The following is a 13,707-nucleotide window of genomic DNA, read 5'->3' as shown; positions in this document are numbered from 1 at the left end:
TGCTTCTAAAGATAAGGATCTTTTAGTTGTACATGGACCAGACCATGAAGGAATAAAGACCGTCGACGATTGCCTAGCATCCCACTATTTGTTAACATAAATGATTCTTCGATCATGGACCATGCTGGATAGCACTACTTAAAGAGTGTACAAAGTTCAATAAATCATAAAGCCAGTAACAACAGAATAACCATTCCAAAAGTTCAACAGCCAATAGACACAACTTGTTCAAACCATAAATAGTTGTCAATTATTAAACATCAATTCTGAAACATATTTCAGAAACAATATTGTATTCATTCATTTATATCAATCTCAAAAGAAAGAAAGAAAGAAAGAAAGAAAGGATCAATACCTCTATGCTTTATAGGTGTCAAAGTCAGGACAAATACCTTATCTAACAAGCAAAAGAGCATAGCAAGGCATCAACATTAGCACATTAATTTTACAAAAGTGCGATAAAGATTGAGGTATAATTATTATATTAAGTGTATCTCTTTTTCTTCTTTTACCACGATAGTGGGGGAGGGTGAGGGATGTGCAAACGTTAAAAGAAAAGATTTTCAAACACGACCAAAGGAAAAAAAGATCATATTATCCAGTTCTATTTTATTGGAATTGCATACCAATGATACATGTCCAACGATCAGCTTATGCTCTATCAGTTCATGAATTCTAAATGCCAAAACTACAACAATTCCATTCCACGGGACAGAAAAATGAAAAGAAAAAAATAATTTCCGGTGTTCTTTTGATACAACGTGTGCCTGGCCAGCAAACAATGTGCAGTTATCACAAAACTTCTTCCATGTAGGACACAGTATCCTTCCTTACAGGGCATCACTAAAGATGTATGAAACAACGATAATTGCCTAATGAACAGATAAATGTTAAAAACAATCATAAGAATGGTAATGAACAAGAATTCGGAGGATCCTACCACAATTCAAAGAATGAATTAGCTAGCAGCCTTCTCCCCTCCAGAATAGTAGCTGAGATACCACCTGACAAATTTCTTCAAACCAGTCTGCAAATCAGTTGAGGGCTTATACCCAAGCTCCCTCTGAGCCAAGCTAATATTGGCATGAGTAAACTGAACATCCCCGTTTCGTGGCAACTTCATAATTTTCCTCTTAGCATTAACTTTCAAAAGCCTTTCCAAGATACTAACAAGATCCGAAACTGGCACTGGCGAAGTATTCCCCAAATTATATACCCTCAATTGAGCCGGACCCTTCTTCTTCCCTCCACTACCAGTACTCTTCTCAGCAGTATCCAGGGCTGCCAAACACCCTTTCACAATATCATCAATGTAGGTAAAATCCCGAGCCACCGTACCATGATTAGCTGCCTCGAATATTGGTATGGACTTCCCCTTCAAGATATCCCTAGTGAAAAAGAAATATGCCATATCCGGCCTTCCCCAAGGACCATAAACCGTGAAAAACCTCAAACCAGTTAAAGAAAGTCCATATATATGATTATAAGTATGTGCAATCTCTTCACCAGCTTTCTTAGTAGCAGCATATAAACTAGCAGGCTGATCAGTCCTATCTTTCTCAGAAAATGGAACTTTGGTATTAAGACCGTAAACCGAACTCGAAGACGCCCACACGATCGCAGGCTGTGGATTGGCTGACTTGCATACTTCTAGTAAACTAACAAGACCAGCAATGTTGCTATGCACATAAGAGCTAGGATTTTCCATTGCATACCTGACCCCAGCTTGAGCAGCCAAATGCATAACGTGGGTAAATGCAACGACCTCGAAAAGCTTTTTCAAAAGAGCAGAATCATTGATATCTCCTTCAACAATGAAAACCCCACTTCGTTCCAGAAGCGCTTGCCGAGCTCTTTTCAGTGAAGGGTCATAATAGTCATTGAAACTATCAAGTCCAAGAACACCATCTCCGCGCCTTTTCAAAGCAGCCGACACGTGGGTACCGACGAAACCGGCAGCTCCGGTGACCAAAACGGAAATGCCATTGCGGGAACGGGCACGCGCGGAGGAACGAACCCTTTTCTCCCAAGCGGGTCCGCCCCAATTATACGTACGGAGCGAGCGCCGAGAGGGATCTTGCGGGAGGGGATTAGATGAAGGATATCGAAAGAAGAAGATCAAGATCAGGGCCAAGAAGATAAATGACCAAAATGCGAGCTTTGCAAGAGAGGAATGCCACCTCAGCCTGTTGTGAACGAAGGGTGATTTTTCCATCTTGAATTTCCCCGGAGTTGATGGAATGTTGTCAAGATGAGACATTTGTTTTGACATCTCTAAGGTTATTTGGAGAAACAAAAAAAGACGTTGAATTAGGATATCTTTATCTATATATTTATTTTCTTAGATTTGTAGTAATGGGTATCTCTGCTTCGGTGGTGGCGTAGGAAGCGGCGGAAAGGGAAGTTGTTCTTCTCTTTCTGGGTGGTGGACCTCTCCCGTGCTTGCTCTGTTTTATTTTGTGATGAAAATGGGCGCTCTCGAAGGGAAAAGGGTTGCTTGGTTTGTTGTTCCGTTTAGTTTCCCTTCCATTGGCTCTAAAAATAAAACAGAGATCAATCAAGATATGATTTTTTTAATTAAAAACAACAACTTTATGTAATTTAATTATATGGATTGATTCAATTAACTTGGTTAAAAATAGCAACTTTAAACATCTTCTTGTTCATATTCTTTTGTTAATAAATTACAATTAGTTTAATGAGATGGACACATTAAACTAATAAAACAGAAAAGTAACCAAACTTTCTATGGAATTTTGTTTAGAAATCTTGGATTTTAATCTATTTTAAGCTAAGCTAGAATCATGTGGGATTGTAGATAGCAATCCACATTGTTAAATTCTGAAGAAACAAGTATTACACTAAACAAAGCTTTGCTTTTACTTCATTTACAAACTCATCAAAATTAAACAAGAGTGAGCTTCAAGGTTAATTATACACCCAACTCTGACCAACAAAGTCCTTACACAACATTGTCCCTCGGCTTATCATCTTCAATTCCTAATTTCATGGCTTATCAAACAAGGCCCAGATTTTTTCATTAACTTAGCTGACATTTTGATTAGTTTTTTCCCCCAGATTTAAGGACATTGTTGAACCTTTGGTTACAGAGCAAGATGAACATATAGATCAACTGTGACTGTGTGGTGAAAAGAAAGATTCTAAATTTTAAAGTTCCACGCACACCATGTGAAGATTTGGTGGAAAGGAACATCTTTAAATTATCCTTTCACTTTAGAGCTGGATAGTTAATGTGAGCAGCAAGTTGTAAACAAAAGTGATCGTCTTTTAATCATTAATGGAAAATACGTATATCCCATGATCAACCAAAGCTATCCCTGTCACACAAGTTCCTTTACGCTGTTGTCGGCTTCGATCTAAACTGCCACTGTTCCAGAGGTTCAATTAAGTGAATAGGTATTGCAGAACAGAAGCAATCCTTAATCGAGCTCTTTACTTCTAAGTGTTGTTCGATTCATTTCCTTGACATGAAACGGTCTTTCTAAAAACGATTACAGAGAACATTAATCTTTTAAACAATTAAAGAATTTTCCTTGACACAAAAATTTAGTCGCTGATTTCAGCTTATTGAATAATCCATACAGTCACCTCATCTCATGGTTCTTCAAAAAGAAACTCTCAGGCATAGCAGTCACCGAATTTACTTTTCTCCGAATCGGAGTGATCTTGACCTTTCATTCTTGTTCTAATAGCATTCTAATTGATTCAACAATAACAATATCCACTAACACAGTCGAGGAGGACGCCATAATTTTTATAATCTTCGCATTATCAGTCTCCACTTGCACTTTGCAGTAGCCTAGTCTCCATGTATACATCAGCATGTCGCCCATAACTCCGGTAATGGGATAGGTCAATCTTCGAGACTCTTTGAAAACCCAAATAGTCAATCCAAATGTTCACATCGTAGAACTCCCCCCGCAAACAACCGCCATATCGCTGCAACATTAGTGTTCGCTTTAACCCAACCCTCCGGTTGTCGGTACCACTTAAATGCTCCTGTATCTTGGCTAGAATTCCTTTGTTGGATTGTTCTGCCCAAAGATATCTCATTTATCAGACTTCCACTCCGAAATAAGATGATATCATGCTCTATGAGATTAGCATTAAAGAGAATAGAGTTCCGATGCTTCCATAAATTATAGCACGCCACTAGAAATAGAATATCTCAATTCCAGTTATGAATAGCAGGTTTACCTCGATTGCGCAAATTGTCACAAAATCATATATTCAATGACTTCGACATATAATAACTACAATCTTCTTCAAAATTGTCTTTGATAAAATATCATTTAATTTATACACGTAACTTATCGACATTTGTTACCGATTAATAACCTACTTTAAATAAATTTACATAGTCTATACAAATAATACTATTTAAATTTAAATTATCGAGGAAAACATGCCATGTTATACCAACTAAATCATTCCTTGAGTTTATTTTAACTAACATACGTGATTCTTCCTTGTAAAAGAAATTGAAATTATGAACAAACAAGCTTATCATAAATTTTTTTGATTTTAATTCCAAGATAAAGTAAATTGCAAGTAATATGATCATAGGGTTTGCTTTGTTCTGTTCTAGTGGACCGTGGGCCCATGGCGAAAAGTTGAAAACTTCAGCAAAATGTTACGAAGCTTTGCTTCTCTCTCTGTCCTTCTGTTTAATATTTTTGTCTGAAAAAATACTCCCAATCTCGTCCGGCTACATCTTCGGTCCAGGTAAATTTCTTCTTCCACGCCAAATTATCCCCGACAAAGCTAAATTATTCGAGAACCCAAGGTTTACCTGGTTAAATTTGGTCACTTTAGGTCTTACATTACTGTACAATCTTAGATTTAGGGTTTTAATTGCTTGCATTTTCTTTTTAAGCTAAAGAACGATTTTTTTGCTGGGAATCTTGTGTATCTAAGGGTTTGCTTATTAAAAATGTGCTCTTTACCTCGTTTATTGAACAATTCTTAGTGGGTCTCGGGTTATGTATGTTAAATCGTTCGAAAATTTTATCTTTTGCTTCTTAAAACATTGCTTTAGGTTATTACTGGTAGTGTACCGAATCAGATGAACTTCAAAATGATGAATGATGGAGCTATATTTTCTGGGAAAAAGAAAGATTTTATTTATTTTGGTGCGCTTTTGTTTTAATCCATCGTTTTCTGGGAAGCTTTTTAGTTTATTCGTTACTGTTTTTTTTTTTTTTTGATGTCGGCTTTATTCGTTACTGTTGTTTTCAGGTTGAAGGTGATTATGTTTAGTGGATATATCCTGGAGAGGGCCTGTGATCTTTTCAGGTATGCTCAGGTTCTAACTCTTATGTTATACACGACTAATAGTTTGTATCGCATAGATCATTGAACAACCAAAATATGTGCCCAATTGCCCAGTTCACCATGCATTTTCAACAGTATTTTTGAGTTACTACGTCTAAGATATGGGCTAAATGTAGGAAAGAAACTCCTTTTGTTGTTTCCGATTTCAAAGTTACCACATGGCATAGAAATATCAGTCAAGTTATATTATGGGTGAACCAGAAGCTAGAATTAAACTGAGAACTTGGTGAGTTTAATGAACATAAAGATTGCTCAATATTTTTATATTTTGTTATGTTCGAGTACTCATTCAAATCTTCATCATGGCTGGTATAATAGCGCCTGCTGAAAGTCAGCTGTTTTCTGTACATGCTTTGCATCATATATGATATACGTGAAAAGTTGCCTAAGGTTTAACACTGTCTGAATCCGCAGGTGTTCTGGTAGCAGTATTTTTTCTGAAAGATTCCATTTCAATTATCCCCTTGATTGGTAAAAACTATGCAACCAACTGGGGCAAAAGATACTCATCTCCGTGATAGCAACAATCCAAAAGTCCACCCTCAACCCATGGAAGAGAGCATGAACCAGAATCCAGAAGATGTGGAAGCTCTCATATCCAAATTATTTACGAACATCTCCTCCCTCAAGTCAGCTTATATTCAGCTACAAACTGCTCATACTCCCTATGACCCTGAAAAGATCCAAGCTGCTGATAAACTTGTAATATACGAGCTGAAGAATCTATCTGAACTGAAGCATTTTTACAGGGAAAAGAATCCCAAGCCAGTGTGTGTTTCTCCTCAAGATTCTCGTTTAGCTGCTGAGATCCAAGAACAGCAGAGCCTGCTGAAAACCTATGAGGTTATGGTTAAGAAATTTCAGTCTGAAATTCAGAATAAGGATTCCGAGATTCGACAGTTGGAGCGGCAAATTGAAGATGCAAACCAGAAGAGAGTGAAACTGGAAAAGAATATAAAGCTTAGGGGATTGTCTATAAAGGAATCTGAAGGCTCAGGAGAAGAAAATGGAATCTTTCCTGTGGATTTGACACACGAGCTCTTCACATCAGCTGTTGAATCTGCTTTCAAATCAATTCATGATTTTTCTAAACCGTTAATCAACATGATGAAAGCTGCTGGCTGGGACCTTGATGCTGCCGCCGACTCAATTGAGCCCAACGTTGTTTATGCCAAGAGAGCTCACAAGAAATATGCATTTGAGTCCCACATTTGCCAGAGGATGTTCAGTGGGTTTCAACAGGAGAATTTCTCTATTAAATTAGATAACGCTACGGTCAATACAGAGAGCTTCTTCCACCAATATCTGGCCCTGAGGGAGATGGATCCATTGGACATGTTGGGCCAGAATCCTGATTCCTTTTTTGGGAAATTTTCCCAGAGCAAGTACCTGATGGTCGTTCATCCAAAGATGGAAGCTTCATTCTTTGGAAATCTAGACCAGCGTAATTACATAATGGGAGGTGGACATCCTAGGACTCCATTTTACCAAGCCTTTCTAAAATTGGCTAAATCTATTTGGCTTTTGCATAGGCTAGCCTACTCGTTCGACCCTAATGTGAAAGTCTTTCAAGTTAAAAGGGGGAGCGAGTTCTCAGAGGTTTATATGGAAAGTGTAGAGAAGAATTTGATGATGGATGATACCAATGAGAAGCCCAAGGTTGGGCTAATGGTCATGCCTGGCTTTGAGATTGGTGGCAGTGTCATCAAGAGCCGAGTTTATCTTTCCGGAATGAAGATTAACGAGTAAATTACCAGCACCACGCAAATCTATTTAGAGTTTAACGAGTAATGCACATATGTACTAATATAGTATGCTGTTTGTCTTTGTGATTTGTTGTTATTGCTGTAGTTACAAAATCACAGTAGTTGTATCTCTACATCGGAGCTCGCTGTTTCTTGACAAAGTTCATTTGTCTTTGTGCTTCAACTGTTCTTCTGGGTTTTAAATTGGCTGCAAGTATGCAGCAATACAGTCCCATGATCTGAGCATCATCTGTTTCTATGCTTTAGTTGTGCCCTTAGATTGCTGAAAGAGCAGATGCAAGGAAAATGTTATTGTTATGAAACGTTGTTATCGACTTCAAAACTGGTGTTTGCTCATCAATGTTTCCATTTTCATATTAAATAACTATCAATTGCCTTTTATATTACAAGTATATCATTTACATAATGACAGAGAAGTGGTACATGGTATCGAAGAAGACGTTCAAGACTCAGCTTGCAGAAAGATGCGCATTTGATTTGCGGGTTTGTTTTGAGGAGAAACCACCCCAGCCAACATTTATTAATTATATTTACGTTTCTGTAAACAAAGGGAATGGATGTTATGTCAGCTTTGAGAAGGAATCTTCAGCTCTTTTTCGAAGTTGATGAAGATTACGGCTCCATTAAAAGATTTCACAAGATTTGGAGTTGTCACCTTATTTTTTTCAAAAATAAAAATTCCAACATTATTCAGTTCTGAAACAAAGAATACACTTTGCGAGGCCTGAAAAAGACCATGCACATCTCCCCAGGGGCAGATTCATTCAATCTGTGAAAAGAAAAATAGAAGGCTCAAACTTATTATCTCTGCAGTCTGCAAATGAGAATAGAAATCAAGAAGACAATGAAGTAGAATAAAGAGCTTCACTCGAAGACTTTCGGCAGATTGAGAGGAGAACAATGAGAACGGCTAGACCTGCTAATACACCCAGGATTATTGCTACTGTTTTTCCCACATCATCTTCGTGGTGGGAATCTACACCACATACAAAAGGAAGCAAATATTAATCAAAATTGAAGGATAACCATGGGCAAAACTCAATCCTTTCAATATTCCGTAGCTTCAACTTGAGTAAAGTGCTTTAGGTAGGGAAATTCCGAAAGACCACTGGAAGGTTATCGACTGGAATCTTTCCACTATTTAGGGTTTGGTCATGGTTATACCAATATTCCCTCTACTGCTTTATTTTATTCGTCAGCCAATAATGCTGCTTTGAAAGCAAACCATATGGTTCTTATTCGAATGAAAAGTGATGGTTTCTCTCGAATTGTGGAATTGACTTTTAGTAAAAGTATCTGATTATCCAAAAAAAAACGACTTCATAAAACAATGACACATTTAATCAATACCGTTTATTCTAAATGTTCAAACTTTAGAAATGATATTATCTTAAATATAAATCGGAAACGAAAATTAAAAAAAAAAAAGAGTTATATGGAATGTGAATTGCACCTGGAGAGAGTTCAGCATAGTAGCCAGAAGCCCAGTATCGAGCATAACATTGCCCTAAGAACACGCCAGCTGCTTCAGCCGATCCACATAAGCTCTTCATCTCTCCCACAGCTGTTGCAAGGCACGAAGAGCAATCGGTGGCGCTCAAGTCCCCCAAACACTGAGCAAACCCTTCGACCAAACCCGACGAACTGACTTTGAAGCCGATAGAAGAATCCAAGTCGTCTAGAACATCGTCTCTACGCTTGTAGAACTCGACATCATTATTCACACTTTTACTGCATTTCTTGAACTTCAGACTCGTATCGGGGACCCCCAAGAAATTAGCATGATCGTATCTCAAATAGCAGCCTTCAAGTTGTAACGAAGCACCGTTAGAGTAGGGACAAACCGAGACTATCTGGTTAACGGCACTTTGCATGCACCTTTTGCAATCGGCCTTCTGCAAATCACCCCGGCACTGGTACAAGCCGTATAAGGTGGCGTCGGGCGGCGTCGAGCTTCCATTTCCAATAGCATATGTATTGTAAGAGACTTGGGAGGATGAGCTAACGACTGATGATAGAAAAGAGTTGAGGTTACCTTCGAATGGTGAGTTCGATGCGTGCTTGTCTTGAGAGCAACCGGCATAAATAAAGATATTAGCACTGACAAAATGAACAAAGCAACTAAGAGAGAGCAAGAGAAAGAGAAGGGGTTTGATTGTTCGGTGAAAGGAGTGTGATTCAAGGCTACAAAACATTTTTTCTTCGTTTCTCCCTTGCTTTTTCCCCCCCTTCAATTTGGCTTTGCTTTCTTTTGTGCTCTGTTTTAGTGTTGTGGAAGTGAGTTTCTGATTGCTTTTCCGTCTGTTTTTCCTATTAAAAAAGACCCCATTTGATCCCCTCGTAAACAACAAAAAGATCGACCACATTGCATCATGTTTGGGCTCGTAATAAGGTTGCTGCTGCCTTTTTTTTTGTAAACAAAGATAGCCACAAAATTAATTAGTGGGTAGATCGATCTAGGATGTTAGCCATGTCCGAATTAAAAACGTGATGAGCTTCTTGAGGGGGCTGAGTGAGCGTGAAAATCTCCATGCTTTGACAATATCCCATGCGAGCAAGGCAGTCAACAAGCCGATTAGCTTCCCTTGGAGTGTGACTACTTCTAACGCTTCAGGACCGATTGAGAAGAGCACGAATTCTCCTAAGAAGCGTAAGCTCAAACGACTGGGAAAGAGAGTTGAGATTGTGGACCACTTGAATATTATCAGTGTTGATCACAATATGTCGGAAGCTATGCTGCCAAGCAAGTTCAAGACCATCTGAAACATCCCATAATTCGGCTTGGAGGGCATTGCATTTACCGTTTCTCTTGCTATATCCAACGATCCACTTACCATTCTCATCTCGAAATACACCTCCACTTGTTGCTTCCATGGAGCTCGGTTGCATCGTTCCATCCGTGTTTAACTTTAAAACTCCTAGAGGAGAAAGCTTCCATTTGGTCGAGCATCTATGTTGAACAGGTTGGGTTGTATACATAGCCTTGCCTTGTTTGATCTAGCCTGCCCAAGCTTTGGCCGATAGAAGGAGATCAGAGGAAGCATCAATTTGCCCGTTAAACACTACATTATTGCGATGTTTCCAAAGCTTCCAAATAAGGATCCCAAAAAGGTGTCTCCAGTGATAATCCACAGTATCGTTCCCTGCAAAGTTCGAAAGATTAAGGTGCAGTCAATCAAATAATGGCCGTGAAAAAAAATAAAGAAAAAAAGATTGAGCTGGAATAATATGGTTCCATATTGCACGGGCTTGGTGATAGTCCCTAAGGATATGGGTAATTGATTCCTCCTCAGCGCCATACAACAGACAACGATCATCATCCGCAAGACCCCGTCTTTTCCGTTCGGTATTGGTCATAAGTCGGCGGCGGAGAAACAACCATATGAACTGTCGAATCCTCTATGGGCCATCGAAACTCCACGCTAACTTCCATTTTGCATCACTCATCCCAACTATCCTTCTGGGTACACACAGGAGCGTATTTCACAGAGCACAATCCCAACTGATCCTAGTGCCACACCGGAAGATCCTCGCCCAAATCATCCGAGGGAGGAGTTCCTAAAACACGCTGGACAATGTCAGTAGGGAGTAATTGACGCAAACGTTGAACATCCCAACCTCCATCACTAGTAATCAAATCACGAACGAAAGCTTGAGGGAAATGAAATTGATTCATGTTGATGATGTCAACCAGCGAGCTCATGCCATTGATCCAAGAATCGATCCAAAAGTTGGTCGTGTGACCATTTCTATATCCCAACTGACATTATCACGCACAATAGGTCAAATTCGTGCAGCCTTATTTAGGACACAACAAACAGCCCACTATTGTCTGAATAGTATTAAATTGTTATTGTGGTGTTGCCGGTTACAGTTGTTGTGGTAGTTACGATATTATTGTTTCTTAAAAAATATTATGATGCGACTGTTATAATGTATTACGATCGAAATTAAATATTATATTGGTCTCAAGCAAGCTCAGGTTCAGGCTACCCATGCAGAACCGATATGAAATAAGCTCGTATTTTTCTCAATAATGGAAAGACGATGCACATGGGATTAAGTAGGGCTAAATAATGGAGCACATGGACCAGAGAGCTTTATGTGCCAATTGGCACAGGGCCATTGAAGTGTCAAACGATCCATTTTTACGCATCCAAACAAAGTTGCGGTGGAACTACCTCAAGAATCGCCACTACCACCTTCAAGATGCTTGATAGAGACATTTATGGTGAGAATCACTGTGCCAACTAGGGCTGTAAATAAGATGAGTCTAATTAGAGTATTGTTAACATTTGATCCGATTCAAAAAGTTTAAAGTTGAATTTAACTCAATTTAAAAGTTTGTGAGCTTAAACATTATCAACTTTCACTGAAATAAAAAATCGATATCCGACTTAAAGTCGAAAAAATTTAAACTTGTAACATTTTCAGACTTAATATGAAGAAATATATATTGTATACAGTTATAGAAACTCGAACAACTCGACTTCACTCGACTAAAAATATATATTATAAAATAGGACTTATCAACTTGAATAAATCAAAACTTTTTGACTTGACTCAATCGAGCACTTATCCCTATTTTGAAATGTTTAGGATGTGGGCGGCTTCCCCGCCCAAATAGGGCACTGGAAAAATTTATTTTCCTCTGTGTTGCTCTTATTGTTTTATTTCCTGAGCTAGGGAGAAAGTTGCAGTACTACCAGAAGACGGCAGAGCACATTACGTCTTCTCGGAAGACGAGCAAAATACTCGGTGTCCTCAAGATTTCATTATTCAACTTCCATGGATGAAAAACTTGAAGACGTCGGGTGCTTTGACCATCTTTCGAAAAGACATCATGTACTTCGAACGTCTTCCAATAACACTGCAAAATTTACCTCACTTCAACAAATAATTTTTCTAACCCCCTTTTTCAGCCATTTTTTCCCCATCACCTCCATCGGAGCCATTTTTCCGGTTGTGGGCATTTGCTGCCGACCCTGATAAGCAATCCTTCAATAGTGTTGGGAAGATTTGCTTGTTTATTTGAAGACAAATGCAGCAGAGCATCAACAGTTGTCAAAATTATATGCAATAAGTCTATACTGCATCTTTGATATTATTTTTTACCATCTCTTATTCATATATATGTACGTATATATAATATAATACTAAACAATGACAAAATATACTTTATATAGATAAAAAGGACAAGCAATGTACGATTACAATAACGGGAAAAACTAACCCGTCTGAACTTGTCCATCGACATTATTTTTCTATAAATATTTTTTATACAAAAGTTGAAATACTAATTGTTTTATAACAGTGAAAATATATTCAGTATAAAAGTATACTTGTAAAAACGAAAATCCATAGCACCGCGTCTTCGAAAAAGTGAAAAAAAAGGGTAATAAATCTACCAAAACATTAATTCCGAAGACATCGTAGTCACAATCATTGCCCATAATTAATTATGGTATTATCAAAATATTCAAATATCAACCACTTTTACCACCACCGGCAGCGGCCTTCCTATGGTAGCGCTTCCATGACATTTTCAATCCTCTGGTTCCGGCTGCGATCCGGTTCTGGACTCTCTCAAACTCCGAGAACCCGCAAGGAATTGTGATTCCACCTTGGTGGCTAAAACCATACTCCTCTTCGGCTCCTCGCAAGAGCTCGCCGAACAAAGGGTGGTTAAAGTAAATAACGGGTACCAAAACTCTATGAAAATTGCCGTCTTTTTTACCAACGTAGACGGCCAAGTGTCCTTTCGGGACTTCATGTTTGATCGGGTCTTGACTAATGGGGACGTAACCCGACCCGGGTTTCACTGAGCAAAGAGATTTGGCTCCTTGTGTCAAGCGGCGACACCAAGCAATAAGTTTGGAGAAAGGCTTCGAGTTACAAAACGACGCTTTTTGGGTCGTGGAACGGTATCCAAGTGGATTCCTAGATTTTCGGATGAACCAGCCGGAGATTTGGACTAGCCGCTTCCCGATCTTGAAGCCTCTTATCTTCCTCATGGATAAAACCAAACAAAAGAGTAAATCGACCTTTGTTTGCGAGCGTGTTTTCCTTTTTTGTCGGTATAAGCTGACAAGAATAAGCTGAAAGGATTTGGTTAGAGGTAGAAGAAGTTCATGAAAAGGGCCATGGATCGGCGATGGACATGGTAAGGCGAGAGAGAGTAAGGCAAACTTCAGAAAGAGACGTCGATATATTAGACATTCCTGTTCCTCTCTACAACAGAGTTTTTCATTCGAAACAAGATTTATATGAATAAAGTAGTCTCCTCCTCCTTCTTTTCTGTTCAGCAACTCTGAAGAATTAAACTCAGAATCTTGGGTTGTTGTAGGTTGAATGGAGAGAGGTGAAGGAGGTTGTTTTATAAATAGAAAGTGAGGCAGTGAAAGAAAAAAAAAAGGAATTTGGAAAGGTAGTCAACGGGCACGCGTAATAAAATTAAGGCGTGGAAACTCAAACCTTTTGGAGAGTTGGAGAGGGTCATTACCGTCGGATTGACATTTTCGCGTACCCACGATGAAGGGGATTGATAAATAAAAATAAAATTACTATAATTTTTTTATGATTTAAT

The 13,707-nt window shown here is 38.7% G+C and overlaps 4 protein-coding genes across 4 annotated transcripts; 1 reads left to right on the top strand and 3 right to left on the bottom strand.

The window, feature by feature from the left end:
* Positions 1 to 571: 571 nt before the first annotated feature.
* On the bottom strand, positions 572 to 2,377 carry LOC120136024 (UDP-glucuronate 4-epimerase 3). Its single transcript, XM_039152144.1, has 2 exons — positions 920 to 2,377; positions 572 to 884 (listed from the first exon to the last, which is right to left on the bottom strand). Exon 1 carries the CDS (start codon positions 2,270 to 2,272, stop codon positions 959 to 961), a length of 1,314 nt encoding a protein of 437 aa, XP_039008075.1. The 5' UTR covers positions 2,273 to 2,377; the 3' UTR covers positions 572 to 884; positions 920 to 958.
* Positions 2,378 to 4,582: 2,205 nt separating this feature from the next.
* LOC120136025 (protein GRAVITROPIC IN THE LIGHT 1-like) lies at positions 4,583 to 7,461 on the top strand. The gene is made up of 3 exons (XM_039152145.1): positions 4,583 to 4,746; positions 5,260 to 5,316; positions 5,770 to 7,461. The coding sequence occupies exon 3, from the start codon at positions 5,836 to 5,838 to the stop codon at positions 7,102 to 7,104; it is 1,269 nt and encodes a 422-aa protein (XP_039008076.1). The 5' UTR covers positions 4,583 to 4,746; positions 5,260 to 5,316; positions 5,770 to 5,835; the 3' UTR covers positions 7,105 to 7,461.
* Positions 7,462 to 7,939: 478 nt separating this feature from the next.
* On the bottom strand, positions 7,940 to 9,508 carry LOC120136048 (plasmodesmata-located protein 8-like). The gene is made up of 2 exons (XM_039152164.1): positions 8,575 to 9,508; positions 7,940 to 8,097 (listed from the first exon to the last, which is right to left on the bottom strand). Exons 1-2 carry the CDS (start codon positions 9,485 to 9,487, stop codon positions 7,955 to 7,957), a joined length of 1,056 nt encoding a protein of 351 aa, XP_039008095.1. The 5' UTR covers positions 9,488 to 9,508; the 3' UTR covers positions 7,940 to 7,954.
* Positions 9,509 to 12,473: 2,965 nt separating this feature from the next.
* Positions 12,474 to 13,488, bottom strand: LOC120136001 (auxin-responsive protein SAUR36-like). Its single transcript, XM_039152125.1, has one exon. It carries the CDS (start codon positions 13,133 to 13,135, stop codon positions 12,608 to 12,610), a length of 528 nt encoding a protein of 175 aa, XP_039008056.1. The 5' UTR covers positions 13,136 to 13,488; the 3' UTR covers positions 12,474 to 12,607.
* Between the last annotated feature and the right edge of the window lie 219 nt (positions 13,489 to 13,707).

This window comes from Hibiscus syriacus, unplaced genomic scaffold (assembly GCF_006381635.1).
Source record: "Hibiscus syriacus cultivar Baekdansim isolate YM2019G1 unplaced genomic scaffold, ASM638163v2 tig00110621_pilon, whole genome shotgun sequence".
Lineage (NCBI taxonomy): Eukaryota > Viridiplantae > Streptophyta > Magnoliopsida > Malvales > Malvaceae > Hibiscus > Hibiscus syriacus.
The sequence above is the reverse complement of the archived record's forward strand: the minus strand, read 5'-3'. Positions and strand labels throughout refer to the sequence as shown.

Bases quoted from the DNA above. Each gene is read 5' to 3' on its own strand.
- LOC120136048 (XM_039152164.1), bottom strand. From the start codon at position 9,487: ATGTGGTCGATCTTTTTGTTGTTTACGAGGGGATCAAATGGGGTCTTT. The intron at 8,098-8,574 runs GTGCAATTCACA...TATGTGGTGTAG, and splicing joins CTATGCTGAACTCTCTCCAG to ATTCCCACCACGAAGATGAT.
- LOC120136024 (XM_039152144.1), bottom strand. From the start codon at position 2,272: ATGTCAAAACAAATGTCTCATCTTGACAACATTCCATCAACTCCGGGG.
- LOC120136001 (XM_039152125.1), bottom strand. From the start codon at position 13,135: ATGAGGAAGATAAGAGGCTTCAAGATCGGGAAGCGGCTAGTCCAAATC.
- LOC120136025 (XM_039152145.1), top strand. From the start codon at position 5,836: ATGCAACCAACTGGGGCAAAAGATACTCATCTCCGTGATAGCAACAAT.